At 35.9% G+C, this 22947-nt stretch overlaps 1 protein-coding gene across 1 annotated transcript in view; it reads left to right on the top strand.

The window, feature by feature from the left end:
- MTREX (Mtr4 exosome RNA helicase) overlaps positions 1–22947 on the top strand; it is a 47475-nt gene that overhangs the window by 20541 nt on the left and 3987 nt on the right. Inside the window, exons 16-25 of the mRNA XM_050912779.1 lie at positions 8578–8728; positions 10579–10751; positions 11051–11119; positions 15389–15517; positions 16616–16726; positions 17061–17249; positions 18347–18510; positions 19898–20003; positions 21266–21322; positions 21740–21902. Coding sequence (XP_050768736.1) covers positions 8578–8728; positions 10579–10751; positions 11051–11119; positions 15389–15517; positions 16616–16726; positions 17061–17249; positions 18347–18510; positions 19898–20003; positions 21266–21322; positions 21740–21902 — 1312 coding nt within the window. The remainder of the gene's footprint in view (positions 1–8577; positions 8729–10578; positions 10752–11050; positions 11120–15388; positions 15518–16615; positions 16727–17060; positions 17250–18346; positions 18511–19897; positions 20004–21265; positions 21323–21739; positions 21903–22947) is intronic.

The raw sequence follows: 22947 nt of genomic DNA, 5'->3' as shown, positions 1-22947 counted from the left end.
GTTTTTGTTCAGATGATCTTCTTTGACTAATATATAGAAAACTTCCAGTGAATGGGAATTTTTTTTCAGGTGGTAAGATTTATTCTGTTACATTGAGTTCTCATTTTGCTCTTACAAACTGTACTGAATTTTTACTGTATGATCAGGCAAGAAGCATGGGAGTAGAGCATCAACAGAGGTCCTTTTTGCAAGTGAAATGCTTAGCAATGTTGGAAGTAAAAAAGTGGAGGGTGTTAGCTGTGCATGGCTGCCACAGAAGGCAAGAACAGGGAGCTACTGGCAATCTCTTGTCAGGAAGCTCGAAGTACAATCAGATGCTGGCTACAGTGTAGCGGTTGTTTAGCACAGTGTTTGGCAAAATAGCAGCACAAGCTTTTTTGGCAAGAGGATATCCTGATACAATGTCTATGAATAATGTTTTCTTGCACAAAATGTAGTGGCCTGTATGGAAATTGGTATGGAATTATACGGCTTACTGCTTCACTTTTATGGTAAAGACTCCACAGAATCTTTAGTACTGCTGGTTGTCCACTCCTTCTAAAATTGTACTGTGTGCAGATTTTCCATTTACTTTTCCCCAAATGCTTTAAAGATGTTTCTAGAGAAGCAAACTGGTATTTCAGTTCATTTCCCATAACTTGTGAGTAAGTAGTAACAGCTTTCCATTTAATCTTGTTTGGGACTATGCACAAGACAGCAGGTGGAGCCTTCCAGTGAGACTGTCTTCCATCAGCATTCAGTCCCTCTGCAAACATCAGCTTAACATGCCAGCTTAATTATACTATTGTACTTTGGTTTGACTTAAAGCTTACTCATATGGAAAAAAAAATAAATGCCTCAGATTTGAGAAATTTACCAAAGCCTAGTTTGGGAGAGAAATAGACTTCAGCTGGAGGTTGGCACTGACGTTGGAAAAGGCATTGCAAAATCTAAAGAAATAGATTGTCACTAGTGGTTTGAAGACAGTATAATGTTCTTTCTGATCTAAAGTTGTGACATAGATGAGAATCTCAATGAAACAAACATTTTTGATACTTTGATAAAAATAATTTTAGTGTGAAATTTTTATTTTTATTGTAAACTGCCAGATTTTTTTTGTTCTTGAGAAGCTTGCACTGCAGAAATTTGCCAGGCTTCAATTTGGGAAGGTGTTTAACTTCTAACCTTAATTTAAAATCTGCTTAAAGTCAACAAGATTTTGTTGTGAAATCATGGGAAGAATTCAGCTGTTTTAAGGGAAACAGATATTCAAATGCCATCATGAACAGGGTCACAGTTTTGTAGATGATTACACAAGCCAGCAGATAGAAGAGAACAGCAAATAGTTCTTCCTGACATTTGCAACCAAAATGTGAGAAGATGGAGTGCATCAAATGGCATGTAAAATGGTTAGTCACTCTTGAACTTCACCTCAGGCTTTTCCAGAGACAGTAGGACTAAGCTAACTGGTATTATTTATTAATTGTGGTTGCTGCTTGTTAATCCACAAGTTACTGAAGTTTTCTTAGGTCAGTCTGTGGAAAACAGTTTCCCCCCAGCTGACAGATTTTTGGGAAATTTTCTTGTACTTTGGTAAACTCATCACTGCAAATGTACAAGTGTTTTGACTGATTAAGCTAGATTTTTTTCCTTTGTCTGTTTATTCTTAAAAAAAGGTAAGTGTGAGATGAACAGAAGACAAAGTTGCTTTTTGAAATTTATTTTTATGTTAACTTTTTGTAGAAGTATATAGTCTTTGCTGGGGCACGCATTTCCTTTAAGTTAAAACATACTGCATATTTACTGAAATTGTAAATTGTTACATCACTGACCTAATACCTGTAGTGGCAAATCTGAAACCAATGAGTGTTGAGGATCTCAGCTAGCTTCTGCGTGCAGATACAGATACCATTTGGTTTTTTCCATTTCAGCTTTCTTTGAGTTCATCCAACTTAGAAGGAGCAAAGTTACTCTCTCAAATGTACTATGCAAATACAGTTATAGTGTTACCAGGCCAGCTCAGATCTGAAAGAATCATTGCGCAGTATGGTGTTGAACACATTTTACATTACCTTTCCCACCACCGTCCATTTGTGTTCTATGCAGAGCAATTCATGTAGCAATGCTATGATCCTGGTTTGGGGAGGGCCAATTTTTAAGTTAAAGTATGATATTTGTGTTGTATAAAGTATTTGTAGTTTTAAATATTTGCTTGAGAGTTTAAATATTGCTTTGTTTAATTGGGATGCCTCGATACAAGTGTGTAGGGTTTTTGTATATTTTTCTGTGTTCAGTTCAGAAAGAAGACAACAGGCTTAGGGGAAGAACAGAACTTGGAGTTACCAGCCTGAAGTAAACTTAAAGATAGTTACAATGGTAGGAGCTACTGTATTAGAGAGGGTAAATGACTGAAAAGTTGAGTCATTCAGAACTAACTTCAGATGGTGGTAGTTCCACGCGAGAGAAATCGAGGTACATTTTTTTTCCTTTTAAGTCTCTCGTTATAACTGGAGCGTTTGTGGAACCCAAGGCTGAGGTATTTTCATCGGAAAAGTCTACTAAAGCAGTCTTTTGCCACCCACAGTGGCTTCTGTTTGTGTTGGTGTAGCTGTTTTGGGGGCAAAGCAGTGAGCCAGATTGGTAATAAATTTGTGCTTAAAATAGCTGCTTACCATTGTCTGTTAAAAATAGCCCTACAGAAGGGGGTTTTATTGGTTTTGCAGTCATGCTAATGTAGCTCAGGATAATCCTGTTATCAGTATAACTACACAGTCTTTTTTGATATTTCTGAGAGAGATCTGATTATTCATGTGTAACTATATCATTGATATGTGGAAAAAATGTGTGTTGTTAATTACTATTTCACTAAAGGTGTTTCTGTGTCTTACAGATGTATCAAGCAGTCACTTGCATTTTTATTTAATGATTTTTTTTCATAGAAATTTGTAATGGCAACTGTCATAGACAGCTAAGTGTACTTATTTCCCCCTTGTGAGGAAAAAAGTGAGAGACCTTGTAAATATCATCAATGTGTTCTGTTCTTTGCTCTTTTTGTAAAGTGGTTGTGTGTTTCCTTTTTGGAAAGTCATTCATTCAGCTTATTTCTGGAAACACTGATAAGCAAATGAAATTGTCAGTGGACCAAATGGCGTAAAATATGTCCTGTAGTGTATCTGATTTGTGTCATTATGAAAGATACTTTATTGTTGCTTTGCAAGTTGCCTCTTTCATCTTTATTAGCTTGTAATACCCCTGTGAGTTAGTTTCCAACAGTATTTGCCATCTTATGTTCTCTGTGAAAGCTTTGTACATGTTTTCTGTGAGAGGCTAGAGAGCAAGAAAGTTATGTGCAAAATTTGTTCCTCTCTCTGCATGGGAACAGTTTTGAAAATGTAAATATTTTTCTCCCACTATAAGAGAGAACAGAGAGAGTAACCCTTACCAAATGTACGTCTTGTTCAACACTTTGCAATAATGCAGCAGTGACAACTCTCACATCTCTGGTTAGACAAGGCTTAACAGTAATTAAAAAAATGTGAAAAAACCCTGTGAATATCAATTCCAGACACTAATCTTCCTCCTCCCCAATCTTTATATATTTCTAGTTTATGTGGGCAAGAAATGGTAGGACTAGTAAATGCTGAATGCTCTGTTGGATGATTTGAATGTGTTACGAGACTCTGTTCTGAAATTGTTGGCAGTTAAACAGGGCACCGTGTATAGCGGCTATAATTTTCAGATAGTTCTTTACTAAATTATTTCTGTAGTGAATTGTTTATGGTGATGTTCTTGATTTTTAACATTATCAGCTTAAACCAATAATTCTTTTGAACCCAAATCTTGGAAGACTTGAAAGGGTGCTACTGGTAAGTTGACTTAAAATTTCTCAAGAAGTGAAGTGATTGCAAGCGCACAAAGTAGGTCATTAATTTCTGAGAACTTTAGTCGATATATCCAGGCTGTTCTCATGTATCTAGGCAGTTCTCATCCAGAGTGATAAAACAGCTTGCAAACTCATTCTGTTCTTTACAAAATATTCAGAAATAAATCTGTTGCTACTGTCTGTTGAAGATTTGGGTTGGAGGGACTGCCCTCTTTGAAGGGGTGAGGAGGAGGTTTACTTGCAGAAACGAGGCCGGAGAACTGGGATGGTAGTTCAACAACAACAATAAAGTCATGGACACAGCGTGTGTTTGAAAGTGGCTTCTTGACTCCTGTTCAAGGCAGTCTTTCTCATCAACTTTCACTGCAGCTCTGATCAGTTAGGCTTTTGCCCGATCTTCTGCATGAGTGGTTGGTGGTTCTTCCTTTCATCCCTTTGCTCCACCATTTGTATTTGACACGTGTCTTTAGGTAACCACTAATTGCCTCTTCAATAATTATGCCAGTCTTTATAATTTGCCAGAAAAGGCTGATTGTCTACTCATGTTGTGTGTGTACTTAGTATAGAAGAACAACTGTATTTCGCTATAAGGTTTCCTAATGCAGTTGCAAAATCCATATGTTGCTACTAGGTAAATGAAGCAAGGGCATCCAGGTGATTGCTGCCTGTTAGGTGCGAGTCTGTTGATAGCCCGGGGTAGTCAGTAGAGACTAATGCATGCTGCAGAATTCACTGGCTATGCTGAAGGTGTAATACAGGAGAGCTACTATAGTTATATTTAATTTGGAGAAGTAACAGTTCCAGTTTTCAGAAAAAATAAGCTGCTCAGAACTTTTGATTTCAAATGTAGTATTGCCTAGAGAACAACACTGAGAAAACAGGAATTTCTGAAACGTGGAGAAAGATGTGTTTATAAGATGAAGGAACATGAACAATTCACAATTTTTGCCAAAACAGCATTCATATTTTAACTGCTTTGTCTTAATAGAATGATCTTATTTTCAAATTGTAAAATGCTGATCATGTGTTTAAAATAAAAACTGCCACATCAGCAACTGGCTCAAATGCTGCCTTTCAAATAAGTCCACTTTATATAATCTTTGAAATAGCTGGGTTTTTTAGTTTGTTTTTACATCACTCCTTCACAGTTGAACTGTGCTGATTTTAAAAAAGCCTTTAAAGTGAATCTGCAGGAATTGTTTGGTCTTTCTTGGCATGTTCTGTGCATATATTATAGTTGTATAAAGTTCATTGTTTTCTCGCTTTATGACAGCATTTAAGTAAGAGTGTGACATGATTTTATTCTTTCGAATAGTTGATAATCTTGCAAGCACACAGCTGAGTTATGCCTTAAAGCTATGTAACATTGTTGGGAATGGAAAGAGGGGTTCATAGTATGATTGGAGCGGTCACAGCAGCATTTTGCCAGATCTCCGCTGGTCTGTAGATAACGCTGGTGGCTGTAGCCGGCTGGTGGGAGTATTCCAGCTGCTTTAGTTGATGCCTGGCTACAGCAGTGGACGTTGCTGTAGGAAAGAATCTGACCCACTGTTAGCTGACACTGGCATAATTGCTGTGCCGTTCTTTAGTAAATGCCATTCTTTAAATGGTATTCTCTGTTGTAGAGAAGCAAGCTTTTTAGGGAGTGGGAATTTCTCTTTCCTAGAATAACTGATCTATTTAGAAAAATAGACAAGAGCTTGGGTACATAATCCTTTTATCAGATCTAAGGAAAAAGATGTGTTATACGTTGGTAAGCATCAGCAACAGAAGTTCTCTCATCTTTATTTGGTGTATCAGACCAGAGACATCTGTAGAAACTTGAGCTTTCCTCTGCACACTGCAGCTCAGCTGTTGATGTCCTACGTACTGACACATTTCTGTTAGTAGAAACCCATTTGTGGTAATTTCAGAACTGATGGTGTTATTTTAAATAGACATTTCATGATCTAATTTAAGAGGTATTTGTGTTCTGTGGTGCATCACTTGAGGTGAAAACCACTTTTGTATTTATGATCTACTCACAGATGTAAGCTAGAATGACTGAATGAGTCTCTGGCCATGGAAAGCAAAACATTAGGCTATATGATTTATCTTAAACTTGTTTTACATGTATTCATGTTGGTACTTTCTTAGTATAAACATATGCTGAAAGCTTCCCTGTAACAGCTGGGTTTTTTTCTGAGATGAAATAATCATGCAGTGAGTAGAATTCTGGCGTTTGTAAGGTAATCTCGTAAGGCTCTATATCTCACATAAAGCAAATGGGATTACAATATTCTTAAATCTCCTACATGTGAAGGAGTCTCAGATTCAAACTGTCTATTATTAAATCTGACATCAGTACATCAATGGATGTAGTATCAGAATTCCTGACAGTACATTTAAAATTGAAAGAAAAATATGTATATTGTGGTAATGTCATTTAAAATCCATTAGACTTAGCTTGATCTAGGAGAGCACTTGATCTGAATTTCAGCATTTGCATATATAAACTAATCATCAGTTGTTTTTTTAATAGCCTTTTTTTTTTGTTAAGTATGATGAGCGAATATATCTGCTAGATACCTTACTGTATAGCAAAAGGCAAAGAAACGAGTTGCAAGAGGATACAGTATAATTGGTTTTAGATAAAGCAAATCTTGAGCTTAAAATAAAGTGCAGAGGAGGGTGTTTTCCAGCGTCAGCCCTCTCTGAGCATCTAAAATGTCTGATAGAATATGTTGAACTTTCAGCAACCACATAGTTGCATGAAAACCGTGTCTTGAAACATCCTCATTTTCTTGTTATCTGTTTTAGTTGTTATTAATTTAAAATGTTTAATTATAACTGAATTTACTCATAGGCCTTGCTGAAATGACAATACTTGTTTAGTAAATCTCTTATTTCATGTATAGGTCACTCTTTAATGAGCAGTAAAGACTAAAACATTGCTAACTGTTGCAATTCATCTTCTTATACTATACTTTCAGATTAAATTTCACTTGCCATTTTATTCCTCATCATGCAACTCTGTGGATTGCTGGTGTCTTCAGTGATCTAGTATTATTTTTAGCAGACCTTGCTATTTTTCTATCTATGCCTTTTCTAGATTTCTTTTAAGTCCAGACCTCTTTGAGTCTCCACTGGGAAATTTTGTTTTGATAAAATACCAAATTACACTGTTTTTCTGTTTAGTTATTCACAAGAGTTTGGGTTTTTAAAATCCCTTAAAGACTTAATTACATTAGTTTGGTGGGGGTAGGGAGTATGTTGTCATAAACTTTTCAGGAATCAAGCAGATATAATCCACATACTTGTTACCACCTTCAAAGAGCTCTGAAAGATTTATGAGATCTGACTTGGTTTTATAAAAGTCTATTTATGCTGCTGTTCTGCTCTATTCTATGCAGCTGTCTGTTGCTTCCGATTTCCACTCCTTTTGTTGTACAGAAATTGTAATTTTCTGCTTCATAACTCATGGATTTCCCTTGGATCCTTTCTGAAGAACTGTCAGGCACCTGTTCCTTTGATACCAGTGCTACTTTAGATGAAAGGTTATGCACGGCAGTTGAGCAATTTCATACTTCAGAAGTTTTGGGTCTCTGTCATCTGGTTGCAGTGACTTCTTATTTGGTTTATCAGGATGGCCTTCTGTGCTGACACTTAAGTTAGAGACAGTTTCTCAAGTTTGCCCTTTGCTCGGAGAGGCTGTAGTGTTGAGGTCTTCTAGATCTTCCTTGGACACTGTTTAACTGTTCTGTGTGTTCTTTGAATAGCTGTTTGTTTTAATGTATATCAATTAAATGTTTGCTCTTGTTATGATAATGAGGTCTTCCTCTTGGGTAAGAACATAGTAACAGCCATGGTGAATCAGGCCAAAGGTGCATCTACCTAGTCTAGTACCCTTTTTTGACAGAGGACAGTAGTAGATGTTCTTAGAAAATAAGAATGGGGAAAGAACGTAGTGATGTGATATTTTGCCACAATACTTTCCCCGCATCCTTTCTTCTTAGGTTATTCAAAATCCCTGTAAATACCACCTTGTAAAAGAATGGAACTTCACAGAATCCCGGAACAGTTGAGGTTGTGAGGGACTTCTGGAGGTCATCTTGTCCAAGTCCCCTGCTCAAGCAGGGTTGTCTAAAGCAGGCTGTCCATGACCATGTCCAGATGGCTTTTGTGTATCTCCACAAGTGGAGAGTCCACAACATCTCTCAGGCAACCTGCAAAGTAAATTAATTTTATAATGAGAGATTACTTAAGTTACAGAAGTTGTAGACTACCTATTTTTGAACAGACTTCCCAAGACACCAATGTGATCAGTATGTCTTAAGAGAAAAAGGTGTGCAAATAAGTTCTTCCAGAGTGTGAAAATAATGGATTGCTTTAAATAGTTAAATAACTATTATTTTAAAGTTAAAATAATAGAATCCAAATAATAGACTATAAGAAACATCTAAGTTTTTCATCTGAACTTTTCATTTCATTCAGATCTAATTTATAATATTGTAATATAACTGTAGATACAATGAGACATATAAATACCATTACATGTTCAGCATAATAAAATTGCTTAGAATTTGATGAGACACGTAATCTAAATTCAAGACAAGTTGTACTACACATCAAAGCAACTCCTCATATAGAACACTGCATCATGATTTATTTGATATGTTCTTATATGCTGCAATTAATATTTTTTTAACTGGACAGTGTTCTTGGATCTTTTTCAGGGTTCAGCTGATCCTTTAAACAGTGCATTCCACCTGACGTACAACATGGTATTGAACTTGCTTCGAGTAGAGGAAATTAACCCTGAATACATGTTAGAAAAATCCTTCTATCAATTCCAACATTACAGAACTATTCCAGAAATAGTAGAAAGTAAGTATTACTGTATGTTGTACTCACTAGAGTCAGTATAAAAGATGCTGCACTGTGAGATTGGGTAGTTATACTTCATTACGCTTTTAAGGCTTTATAGCTGTGCAGTTCTTGTCTTCCCTGCCAACAGTTGCCACTGCACCATTTGCTGTTATGTTACGGTTTCAGGAAGAGTAACTTCCTCTTGTTCTTAGGACCTATATTGATATGCACTGTCAATCTATGAAGAGAGCTTTCCTCTCTGAGTCAGACAAGAATGGTTGTCACATTGCTAAACTGTAGGACAGGAAGAAGGAAAAACAATTTAAAAATTCTTGCAGCATGTTAGAGGTGCAGAGAAGAAAAGTCTTATTCCTTTTTGATATGCAGAACTTAGCTAAAAGAAACATAATTTTAATATCTCATTACAGTCTCTGAAAAGAACTCAAGCGTGCTGCATTCAGAGTAGTTCAAGAAAAAATGTTTAATTAAAATACAAAGCAAAATTCAGAGAGGACTGAGACATTATTTGCACTTCACTGAGTAACTAAATTTTGAGCCATGATCTTTAAATAGTGTGTTTTCATGAGCCAAAGTCAGTTTCCAAAGATCTCAGCCAGTGCTTGAGAGTGAGGCCTCTTTCAAAACTTAACCTAGAAGAATCTTAAGAACACGAGAGGTAACTAGTTCCTTTACCACCGATGAGTGAGCAGTTCATCTGTTCATTTGTTAATTGAATATTAAGAGAGACAGTGTGTGTGTGCATGTAGCTTTGATAGACATGCAGAGGGAGGGTTTCAATTCCCTTTGCAGAGTTTCTGTTAGTTTGCAGGTCCAGTGTTTAAGACAGTAGTAGTCAAATATAGTATGTATTTCCTGACAACCTCCCTGTTCCAATTGGCATGCCTAGATCTTCATTCTGGCATTCCAGCATTGCTATTTAAATAGAGAAATGGAGCTAGAGAACATTTTTCGTCTTTCTTGGACGTTTTTTTGTTTAGGCACCACACTGGGCGTTAGAATTGTGTAATCGCTTCAGCTGCAATTAAAAACACAAAGGAGAGAAATGGTTGTTTAGATGAAGGAGGAAATTATGCCATGAGTATGGATTGCTAGTTTTTTTCTTTAAAAAGTTGGCAGGTAAAAATAGGGAGCACTTCCCTGAGCTGTCTCTGAAGTCCCAGTGAAGTGGGATTTCTGAGTCACCCATATGCATTTAAATAGCATGCAAGAGGGTGAGTTGGGAGAGAGGAAAAAGAGGTCGTTATAATGGGTCCATTGTTTATGTTTACTAGTGGTATTACCAGTGTGAGAGAATGAAGCATGTGGCTTATAATAAAAACTGATTTGCCTAAATAAGGTGTAAAAATGTTGGAGGAAGAAAATACTGATTTCCAACTGATGAAATCAGAGCCTAAAACAGGTTAGAAAGAACGTCTTCTAACCATTTCCCTCTTGTTGGAAGACATCTTGTTAGAAGATGTCTTTGGGCAATCTGATTTTCATAGGAGGAGATAGAAGAGCGCTGGTAGGCAGTGAATACCCTCCTACAAATCATTGCAAGTTTTTGTGGGACTTCTATGCAACCCTAAGTCAGTGATTCCTGGACAATTGGGGTCTAGCCTTCTCCATTTTCTCAGGCCTGTTTATTTAAAAATAACATTTTTTAGTATTAATATTTAATTTCCTATAAATAAAGTTTAACGGACACATTTATAGATTTTTAGCTTTCCAGAGAATGTATTATTGTAAATAGAAAATGAATGCCAAAAATGGTGACAAAATACTAGTGATGTAGATCTGAAAGTGAAATATTGATTTCTGAATCTGTGAAGTTATTAATTTCCATGAGATTTTACTTTTTATTATAGGAGTGAATAATTTGGAAGGACAGTACAACAAAATAGCAATTCCCAATGAAGAAAGTGTGGTCATATACTACAAAATCCGACAGCAGCTTGCAAAACTGGGTAAAGAGATTGAAGAATATGTTCACAAACCAAAGTATTGCTTGCCCTTTCTACAGCCAGGAAGACTGGTAAAGGTAATTTGATTTTTCTTTTGTCTTGTTTTTATTTCAAATCTCTACCTATCCGTGAAATTTGCAGGGTTCATTTGTGTCTGCCAGTTTACCATCTTGAAAAATTACATGCATCGCATTAAGCAACAATTTTGACTTTTGTTATGTTTCTTTGTTAAACATTCAACAATGAATTAAAAGAAATACTGTTTTCATGATGAATAATAGTCCATGACTGCTGTTGTACCAGAAATATGAAAAGATATGCTTGCTAGGATGTGATTATACATGGGTTATGTTATAACATCTTGTAATATTTTCAGGTGAAGAATGAAGGTGATGACTTTGGATGGGGAGTGGTTGTTAATTTCTCTAAGAAATCGAATGTTAAGGTAAAATATACATTCTCTCCATTAGAAAAAGATGAGCCTTATTGCTTTTTCTGAAAATAAGATAAAACTCTTGTTTTCTTTGTAGTTTTCAAAGGCAAAAAAATTTTCCTTTCACCCCAAATTTACAAAGAGCTCAGGCTTTCCTGAAGTGAAAGTATAAAGAAAAAAACTATGCAAGGTGGGACAAACTTAAGTCCTGTGTTCATTTTTTAACTTGTGGCATATTTATGGAGGAAATGCTTGCTTGTGCCTGGGATAAGTAGTTCAAAAGTGCACTTGGCACTACAGACGTTTCAAACTATTTAGTTTGTTTCTGAGACATCCCCAACAGCACTACACTAAGCCATTCATGGGAAAGATACTACGTTATCTACTCTCAGAAGATCTATAGAAGCTGGAAGTGAGGGTTGAGAGCGTAGGGAGACTGACATTTGGCTCTACATAGAAGGTTATCTTAAACTGGGGAATTGTGTCTTGAGTCCTAAGCTAGTGCATGAGACATGGGATTACTTGTCCTCTGAGACATTGTTGTAGAGTTGAGGGTTGGGAAGTTAAAATAAAAAGAGAGCAAAACAATAGAAATGGATTCAGGGAAATGTGGAAGAAAATACAGAGGGCAGTAATGCAATAGAAGCCAGATTTGTTTTTCCTTCCAAAAAGCCATTTTTATAGTTGGTCTCTGCTTAACCCAAGAGATGATGTTTTGGTCTCCCTTTCAGAAATGTTTTGATAGGCTAGTCTGCTGGCTAAATTAAAACCTAAGTTTAAAGTGTATTTTTCTGTGGTAGCATTTTTGCTGTTGTTTTGGCAGGAGAGCATTGGTATTAATTACTCCGTCTAAACGAGAAGTTGTCTTTGTCAAGTTCTGGTGGTGCCTGTACATTGTGGCACCTTTTGGTGCTTCTCTAATATAAATTCATTAAAGAGGAAATAAGAAAAATGTGTGCATACAGAACTTATTAAATGAGATTTTGTTTTGGTTTTCCATCTTCCTTTTGAAAGTCACATTTCTTGCTTTTTCAAGTTGGAAAACTGGACTGTTACTGCTACGGCTTAAACTTTTGCTTCTAGACTGCTTTTTTCAGAGCGCCACGTGAGCAGTAAAATAGATTTCCCCCTCACCCCAGCCTTCTATGTAAAATTGCCAACTTCTGTGTCACTGGAGGCATTTCTTCTATCTGTGTCATATATTATTCACATATATATTTGCCTTCCCTATCTGGCCTGTCTCACTGTCGTATAAAGCCTTTAGGTTTGAATGTTAGCTTTGAAATTACGTTTTTTTTCTGCAGGAGATGGGTCTGGCTCCAGCAACACTTTTTTCATTAAGTCATTCTAGCAGCTGGGTTGAATTTTTCCTTCCGAGTTCTGTGGAAAGAATGACAATAGGTGCTGAAAATTATGGAACAGACGTAAAGCTATGTAACTTTTAAAATCAGTGTGGAAAGACTAGTTTCTGTGAGCAGAGGCAAAACAAATGACTTAAAGAAGCTGTTATTTACCCATTTTAATGTGTCTATTCAATGCATTTTTGTCCTGGGATACAGATGCATTTCCCCATTACTGTTTAATGTAGTAGTATACTTACTTAGTGTTGGAAATAGATCACTATTATGCTATGTCTTTAAACCTTCACCCTCTTGTAAGCTGTGACAGTTCTTTGGATTTTCTTTTAGAAATGATGTTGAATTCAGTCTATATTACTAGTTTTTCTTTAGTTGTGAATTTTTCTTCACTGTATCATAGTTTCTAATGAAGTCCTTTTTCTAATGAGGAATATATGTAATTAAGATTGACATTTAGGGTTACAGTATGTCTGTATTTCACTGAGTTTCTCTTTGTTCGCTGCAATGTGAAAGCAAAAGCATAAGTCACTGTCAGTTATGTTAGTTGTTAATTACATTTAGTTGTTTTTCCAGCACAATTTCATGAGGTAGTGTTCCACAAAATTGTGAATGCAAATAGCACTTTATCCTGAATTACAGTAGACAGAAGACTTTATTTCAGCAGTGGTGCTTGCTATATATTATACAGTACGGTAGGCAGCAAAGTAACTATTTGCTTTGGAATTCATAAAAAAACGCAAATATTTTTGAGTAAGAAATTTTATTTCCACTAGATTGTGCCAGCAGTATGCTAGTTTTACTGTTGTGCTGTTTATATTCCATATTGTCATCTGAACCCTGATTCTAGACATCAAATTTTTGTCTGTTAACAGTTACTGATATTAAAATTTGAGATGCTGCAATTTGGTCTTCCTTATTTAGATGATTATAATCCTCATATATTAAACTTAGATTTATGCACTTATCTGTTCATGTTTATTTATAATGTTTACCATAAACATCATTTTTAGTGCTCTGTCATGGTTGTTGAATTTTCAGTGAATCTGATGTTATTAATCTAGGAATCTGAATTTGTTATCTGTGCCATATTTCTTGATTTGCAGATATGATCAGCTGTCTATCTTGTTTTGTTTCCAGGCACATGAAGTAATAGATGTTTCAGGGCAAATCAAAATCCTTGGAATACACCTAATCATGCAGTATTCTGCCAAAGAGGGCAGAATTTTATCCTTGAAGCATGTGAATTGATGCAGCATGAATCAAAGGATCATTCAAACTTGATATGACAGAGATGTCTGTGACTAACAAATTTTTACAGGGTGTTCTAGTCTCCTTTTACTCTTGCATATAAAAACATGGCTGTTCCTGTTCAAGGGTTTAGTACCTAAAATGTTGTTGGGTACCCATTGAAGGAAACTGTACACATTCAAAAAGCAGTTCTAGATTAAGTTGTGTCTGGTCAGCATTGTCTAAAAGCCATTGGTATATGTAAACTTATAGAGAGTCATATTAACAGCAAATGTTAATGACATTTGTATTCCTGCTTTATTAATAGGTTTACAATACAGTTACTGATAGAAATGGTTTTTTCCTGTCATAATGTTCTAGACATTTCCAATTCTAGTATTTTCTGTAGCATATATATGCAGCTATGAGTTTAGTCTCTTCTTCGTTCAAGTCAGCATTATGCTTTCCATGGCTTTGGCTGGATACTGATTTGGTATATGTGGATATTATTTTAAAATTCTAATGCAGAGAACAGCAGTGGTATGGGTCTTGTACATTGCTGTGAGTGCTTTCTGCAAATGTAGGATACAATTTAGAGGAACAGTTTCTTCCCCAGCAAGTAATTACATTTCTTGAAGAAATTACGTATCTTGTAGAACAGGATAACCCTGTTTTTCTGTTTAGTTTACCATGGCAGTTTCTCGTAGTACTTCTGAGAATCTCTTAGAAATGCTAGCTGGCTCCAGCCTGCTTTGCGTGCAGTGAAAGAAAATAGTATGTTGTAGATTTGTAAGGAAAAATACTGCCCAGTAAAGCTGAAGTGAGTTAGCACGGGATTTTGAAAAGACTGTTCTCTCTTTCTCTGTCTCTTGTATTTGGAAGCAGAGAAGCTTGCACATAGTATTTTAAAAGATGATGTCTGCCTTCAGTGTTAGGGCTATAACTTAGTTCTATTCAAAGTCATAAAAATATTTGCTTATAGTAGGAGTGTATTTGAGCAACCTTAGTGCATATTGATCCAGTCAAATAACTAACATCAGGTTTTTTTAAAGCAGTGTATAATAAAGGTTATGGCTTTGTGAAGAATAGACTTTAACCACCATATCTGCATGTTTGTGTTCTTTAAATGAATGTCAGACATTACCTGTGCAGTTTGGGGTGTATAAAGATGTGGCCTGCAAGATGCAGCTTCCTATTTGCTGCGGATAAAAGCTGTTATGCTTGAAAGATTTTTCTGTGGTCTTTGTTGTGGGGAAAAACTTGAACTTGCAAACCTGCAAATGAAAGAGATCCCCCAAATTTTGTTTCTTTTTAAAAAAAAGGCAAAGTTCAGTACTGCTAGCATGATGCAAATATTTTGTATTACAGTTACAAAAGATGTTGGCTTACTTTGAAAGAGCTATGTCTAGAAGAAAAGAGCTATGTCTAGAAGCTGCAAGTAGACTTTAGCCTACACTGGCAAGGGAGAATGGGGAAGGGGTAGTTTTTTTCAACTGTGTCTTTCTATATGAGGAATCTTTCAATCAATACTGATTCAGTAGTTTTTAGAGTATACTGCATCACTGAGCTGATACTCCGTGAAGAGCAGTAGCTCATTTCATACCTTTAATATTGAATAAAATCATACTTTTTCTTCCATTCTTGCTGGTATTTTAAAATAACTGTTATGGACCTGTTTTTTCTGTGCCCTCAACAGCCAAATTCTGGTGAATTGGACCCATTATATGTAGTTGAAGTGCTACTGCACTGCAGCAAAGAGAGTTTGAAAAATTCTGCTACTGAGGCTGCAAAGCCAGCCAGACCTGATGAGAAAGGAGAGATGCAGGTTTGTTACACATGTTTATTCTCAGTAGTTTCTTATAAATGTTCTCAAAGGTTTTATTTCCAAAGCATTTGCAAACTGTGGTAAAAGAGGGATTGATGCATTAAGGAAGAGAAAGGAGCTGTATACCTAACTCTGCTTTCTTAAACAGTTGCTGATTTCACTGAGGAGGAAACTTCCAAGTGTGAATAAACTTAGTTACTGTTGTGTTCTATATTTCAAACCAGTAGATGAAAGACAATAGCAGTTATGTAAACAAGGTTATGAAAATGACCTATGTATGTGATAAAATCTGCAGATAAGTGTCTATAAGCTGTTTTTTCTTGGATACTTGTGCAGGATTTTACTAGATTTGAGAATTTAGTTAGAATTTTTATAATCCTTGAGTAATAAATTTTAGCAATGCTGTTTGGCAGATACTTTTCTTAGCAGTATCTTCTGTCTCTGGGAACAGAATTCTTTTTTTATTTCTTTTGCTTTTTCAGACCCCTTCAGCTTTGCGAGGCTATGACATTCTAAAATTAAATTGATATTTTTAGTGAAAGCATTTGCATTATTTAAAATTTTCAATTTGAAACTGTGTATCAAGACAAACAATTACAATTTTCAGACCAGAGACAGTTGTTTAATTTGTCCACGTTTTTTTCACGAAGTCCATTTAAAGCTTGAGATACAGTATTGATTCTTCATGGTGTCTTTGTGGTTTTAATAGTTACAAATATGTATTTGCTGATTTGATGTTCTCTATTGTTAGCATTCCTAGTTAAGTATATGACAATAATTTGTCTGGTTTGGATCATAAGAGGTATTCCAGTAGATAAGAGGCAAGGTAACAGAAAAACTGAAAATATTTTTTTTCCACTTGTAGCCTGTCTCCAGATTTAACTGAATACAAAATCTTCCCATTTGGACAAACTTACTTTTTTTCTTTATCAATACTTTATCTCATTACCCACATTTTCCTGCTTCCTGAGATTCCTTTACCCATTGCTGTGTCCTTGTGTACTCAGTTTTCCTTTTCCTTTGTAAAGTTTTGCTATGGAACAGTAATAATAAATATATTTTTTACTGATTTATCAGTTACTGCACTCTCTTTGATAGGTTGTTCCTGTTTTGGTACATCTTCTCTCAGCTATCAGCAGTGTCCGACTTTACATACCGAAAGACCTGAGGCCTATTGACAACAGGCAAAGTGTGTTAAAATCTATACAAGTAAGTTCCACTAGGCTGTGTAAGCTCTCTGCTCTGATTAGTGAGGTACTCTTGAACCCAAGACAACTTGTTCTAAAGAAATTTGTCTAAAGCTTGTGTCACATCTTCAGCCTTGTTCGTAAAAGGGGTTGGAAGCCACGATGTATGTCAATTGTTTCTCCTTGTCAACAGTCATTTTAAACTGATTCTGAAAATGGCTGAAACATCACATAACAAACTTACACTACTGCCTTCCGTGTCCCTATAGCTGTGCCAGCTGATTTGTAAAAGTATAATAGTTTATTTTACTGTTACTAATCTTACCAAAAAAATTTTTTTTCTTTTTTCATTTTAGGAAGTACAGAAGCGATTTCCTGATGGAGTACCATTACTAGACCCTATTGATGACATGGGCATCAAAGATCAAGGACTGAAAAAAGTAATCCAAAAAGTAGAGGCATTTGAGCATAGGATGTATTCACATCCTCTTCACAATGATCCCAACTTGGAAACCGTATACAAACTTTGTGAAAAAAAAGCACAGGTAAAAATACAAAACAAAACACTATATCTGTATTGAGCTGAAGAGAGAGACCATAATAGTCCCCTTCTTACTTGCTTTTCTTTTTATTTGCAAATCCCAAGTAATCCTTTTTAAATTAATAAGCCCAAATAATACTTTTTTAAAATTAATAAGCCCAAATAATAATTTTTAAATACAGTAAAATTATTGAATCTCACTATCAAACTGGCTGAGTCAGTGGTATGCCCTTGATTGATACAGATGGGAAGTACATCTGAAAACTCTTCAGAAAAAGTCATCAGGGATTAGAGGGTTACAGAGGTGCCACTAGAGTCTTTTTCACTGAATAGGCATAGCACAATACCGTGTAGGTACAGTCTTGGCAGATGATCAAAACTGATAATTTTTAATATGCTTGTGCAGAGCTAAGTTGAATTGATGGGGCTTACTAGCTTGGGGAGTGTACCATACAAATCATTGTGCTGCTGCTTCCTGAGCTGACTCCTGGCCTGAAAGCAATACACTTACTTATTTTGTAGAGAGTCATACCCTGCTAGACTGTAACTGGTTGTGCACCGAGACACAAGAGCTGTTTTGGGCAGCACAGAGTTGCACGTGGTAAGACCTGATGGACCAAGCAAACTTCTGCGAGGGTGTCTGCACTGTACACCCCGCTGTCAGAATGTTGACAGCGACTGTGATAAACAACAAGACACTGGAGAAGCTCTAATAGCAGGAAATAATGCCTTTGGGTTACATTTGACTGAATAGTTGGTTAGCTGAGACTTCATACAGGTCTCAGAAGACGAGTGCTCATTTCTCAACCAAAGATTTCTTCTGTGGTTTTTTGGTGTGGGCTGGTTGGGTTTTTTTCCCGCTCTGGGTAAATAGCTTAACTTCCCAAACTTACCAGAGTTTCCTATGGGTAAATGGAGCTGATTTTTTTTTTTTTTAAATTTGTTTTAAACCTTCCTTTTAGTAAAGTTAGATGAGTCAGTGTCAACTAGTATGTCCATATAATGTCGTTCTGAGGCCTTTATGTAAATTAAACAATGTTTTTAAAACAGTTGCATCTGTTAAACCAGCAACATGTAATTTCTCTCCTTCTGACCCCCCAGATTGCTATGGATATTAAGGCAGCAAAGCGAGAATTGAAAAAAGCCAGAACTGTCTTACAAATGGATGAACTCAAATGCCGCAAGCGTGTTTTGAGAAGACTGGGGTTTGCCACATCTTCAGATGTTATTGAGATGAAAGGACGGGTTGCTTGTGAAATCAGCAGGTAATTGGTTTCTGTGCGAAGTGATTATTGTCATGAATACACACTTTACTGTCCTCGCTGAAATTAGTATGTCATGTTTATATTTTAAAGTTCTGAGACCATTAGAAGAAAGATTCTTCAGAGACTATGTGATCCATGTCATAAAGGGAATATACTGATTGAAGCAGTAAAGATAGCAACTTAAGGACAAAATGCAGTAGATTTAAAAACTAAAACGTGGACATGAAAATGCCAAAACAATGGCTATTTTCTTACACAGCTTAGGCAATAGTGTGTGTTTTCATTTAATATTGTACATGAGAGGATGGTCTCAGTTTCTATGGTTCCACTTCCCAAGACTCAGTACAGAGTCACTCACAAACAAGGGTGTAACGGTGATTGTCAGCAATTACCAAGTCGCTGACAAGTTTGGAATACAGCTCAGTTGCTTCCATAGGGCTGTTGGAACAAACCTATGGAAGTGATGCATTTTACTATAATACATTTAGCAGGTACATATATATTGAAACATATTGTAAAGATTCCACGGAAACTCATGAATCAGACTTTAATACTTCAGAGTGTAACTCAGATTTTAGTAAATTGTGTATTTTTAAAAGTTACAGTGACTGCTGTACTCCTTGCCTTACAGATAGTTTGAAAGATGCTACCTATATTTGTTCAATATCTAATAACTTTTTTCCCCTGCAAAATTCGATAGCAAATGGGGAAGCTGAATCAGAATTTTATCAACTTCCTGACTTTCAGGAACTGTTTGCTGATAAGTTATACTTTTCTTTGTAAAAAAATCTACTTTTTTCCCCATCCTATGCATTTGTCTGATAAACTCCAAAAATAAAGGTGTAGTCTTATCAACAATTTGATGTTTTATCCAAATAGTATGTTTGGATTTTGTATCTACATCATGCACTTCCGTTTATAATTCATGATTAAGTCTTCATTCTACAAGTAAATTGAAGCAAATTTGTTCCTCTTTTCAGTATCTTGGAAATATCCAGTTGAATCTTTTTTGAGCAGCAGCAGTACCAATTTTAGTCCTTTTCATAAGTTGCCTCTCTGGTTCTTTTCAATCTCTTGGTGTCCTGTCTGATAAAAACTGACTAAAGCAACTGTTATTACTAACTTTTATGAACTATCAGCAGAGATTCTTTGTAGTTCAGTGAGAGCTTTTAGTTTCTTTAAAATACTGTCTCACTCTCTTACTAATTAGCATCCCCATTAAAAAGCTAATAAATTAGTATTTGGTATTCCTGTAAGAAAAATTCAGAAGCGATTGTTTCTTATCTACATCCCGTTGCTTCACAAAACATATTAATAGTACTTCATTTTAAAATCACATTTCAGTAAGTTTTTTCCCTGAGCTTCCTTCTCTTTCTCTTTATTTTAGTGCTGATGAACTACTCCTGACAGAAATGATGTTCAATGGTCTCTTCAATGACTTATCTGCAGAACAGGCAACTGCACTACTAAGCTGTTTTGTATTTCAAGAGAACGTGAGTTACTTCTTCAGTTCATGAATTCTAGACATTCCTGTCTACCAACAGTATTGTTTATAATTCAGTTCCAGAAATTGGTCGTAACAGTATGAGCCATTGCACATCTTTTATCCTTTCCTAAGGTGTTTGACATGAACTCCCATTGAACTTACCAAAAGCATTGCAGCTTCAGCGCTAAAATTATCTTTCCTCGTGAGTGACATGCTGAAGGTTGTGTAAAATTGCAGTCCTTGTAATGAATCTACAACTGTTTCCTCCTCATGGAGTGAAGCAATATTAATAGATTCTCAGCATATGTGCTTGTATTTATGTATGTATACACACAGATATCTTTATAATTTAAAATGTAGAATGATTATTTCAAAAAAGAGGCTTAAAAATATCTGCTCCTACACTCCAGGGTGAGGGTGTCTTTAATTCTGAGGCATACCCATGTTATGTTATTTGGACAGTACCCGTGACCTATTGATGGAAATGGCAGTACCACATGGAATTGATACCACAAGCGCTGTTAAAAACAGACCATATGTTATTAAAAGCAAAAACATGGGCATTTAATACCAGGTGGTGGTGTTTTCCCACCTACAAGCTGTATAGAAGTTTAGCATCATCAGGAAAATACAGTAAAAATAAACTTCTATATGAAACATTACTGCAGATAACTAGCAAGATGTAGCACTCAGGTTGATTCTCAATGTGGAAAGCACATTAGCAGCAGATGCTAATGAATTACTTTTGTTAGTAGAAGGGATGCCAAGGTAAGCCATTGTTAGTTAGAATATTGTGGTTCACTCACCAATAGTACTTGGGTCTAAACAGGTAGAACATAAAAATGCTGCTGTATTTGAATAGCCATATTTTCATACATAACCCCTGATGTTTAAGTTATTAAAAGCATTTGCTTTTTACATTCTTAAAGAAAAGCTTGTAACAGCTAAAGTAGTAAATGGTCAGCATTTTGGCAGTTCAAAACTATGGAACAGCTAAATAGAGGGAATTTTGGAAGTATTCAGAAAGCAGGTACTTTTTTTTCATACTGTTGGCGTACTGTACAGAAAGATTTTGTTTTCTGATTTAGTTTGAGGAACAAGTACTGGGGGAATTCAGTAAATTTTAGTGTTTGATAACACGTTTGAGAAGTCATTGGAATAATTTAGGATGGCACTAGCACACATTGAACTTCTATTTTTGCATTTAATTTGGTGTAGAGCAAATTTATGGGAGCGCATGAGATTATTTAGTAATGCCTTCTTTTTCAGTCCAGTGAAATGCCAAAATTGACAGAGCAGTTGGCAGGACCACTTCGGCAAATGCAGGTAATCTGTCTGTTAGAAATCTGTCTGAGCTCGGGGTTAATGTTAACATGCGTAAAGTGTACGAAGAAAGTATAATAAGCGCATGGTGAAGACTTGATTTTGGATCATCAGTGAATTTGGCTGGCACTGCATGTGGTTTTGCAGTGTGTAATAATGGGTTATCTTGTTTGCAAGAAATCTTTATGCTAATTTAGAACATGCCTTTAAAAACTTTTATAAGCTTGCTTACTACACTGTAAGTTGTTAGTGCAGGCAGACTTAATGTAAACAGTGGTTTACTTTCTGATTCTGAGTAATTTCACACTGAAAAGGAAACCTCATCCTGTATGCAGTACCTAGTAATAGGCAAGCCTTTCTATTGGTTCAAGACTTAATCTGTTTAAGCATGTTATAAATTTAAAATATTTTATTTTAAAGGAGTGTGCAAAAAGAATCGCCAAGGTGTCGGCAGAAGCAAAACTGGAAATTGATGAAGAAAATTACTTAAATTCTTTCAGACCCAACCTAATGGATGTTGTGTATACATGGGCAAATGGAGCTAACTTTGCTCACATCTGCAAAATGACTGATGTCTTTGAAGGTATGTTAATCAGTTCTTCTTTAGGAGGTTTGAGATGGTAATTCCGTAACATGGAATGGTAATTCTGAATCACCTATAATAGATCACAAAATTTATTAACTCAGATGTATTCAAGTATCTGCACAGCTGAAACTAAGTGGGGAAAAAAATTGTTTACTACATATGTTAATTTATAGTTCCACTGTTGGTAATTTAGAATCTATAGACAACTTTTTAAAAGGGCTATCTCTACATTCTAAAAATTTTCTATAAAACTCAGAAATCCTAAGTATTGCAACAAAAGGTAATGCTTACCTTTGCTAGTTAAAGGGAAAAATACATGTTCCAAATGCTTGCCATTAAGAAGTACAGCTCTTGCGCTTGTCCTCATTACAGTTAAGTGTTTTATTTACTTGGTAAATTGGAGGTTCCTCCTGCTGTCTTAATGATGGCAGAAGTGAGAGGTGGTAACCAAGTCTCTGTTTCGGATGGTTCATCACAGCAGTGCAGTGCAGGTATTTGAAAAACCTAGATGTAACCTGTCACCTGGGTTAATTTGGTTCCTAAAATTGGAGTACTAGAAACTGCCCCTTGAGGAAGGATACTTAGTTTTCGGTATTTTAGAAGTCGGATGATTTTAAAAGTCGGATGACTTGAAGCCCAGATACTTTGTAAAAAGCCAAACCATCCACCTGAAGTTCAAACCAAAATGAAAAACCTAATTTCATCTTTTACCAGCTTGTGAAGTTGTGAAGAACAGTAGGATGGGTGTACCAGTCTTGGAAGTCTGTGTATAATGACTGATATTTGAAAATCCTTTTTGAAGTTGTTAGTCACCATTGTCTTGCCTCTCTCAAATGCTGTTTTCTTGTTTATACATACACAGTTGCAAATGGGAGCCCTTAAAACAAAGGAATTCATGCACTTCTGTAACCCAATGCATAGACCCAGGAACTTTCTAAAGCAGGTTGCCTGCGAGCAACAGGAATCCTGGCAGTCTTTGATTCTGCATTCAGCAGATTCCTTCTATTGCAGTGAATGTCTGAGCCTTACATCTGCTGTAGAG

The sequence above is a fragment of the Gymnogyps californianus genome, chromosome Z (genome assembly GCF_018139145.2).
Source record: "Gymnogyps californianus isolate 813 chromosome Z, ASM1813914v2, whole genome shotgun sequence".
Lineage (NCBI taxonomy): Eukaryota > Metazoa > Chordata > Aves > Accipitriformes > Cathartidae > Gymnogyps > Gymnogyps californianus.
This window is presented reverse-complemented; position numbering and strand designations above follow the sequence as displayed.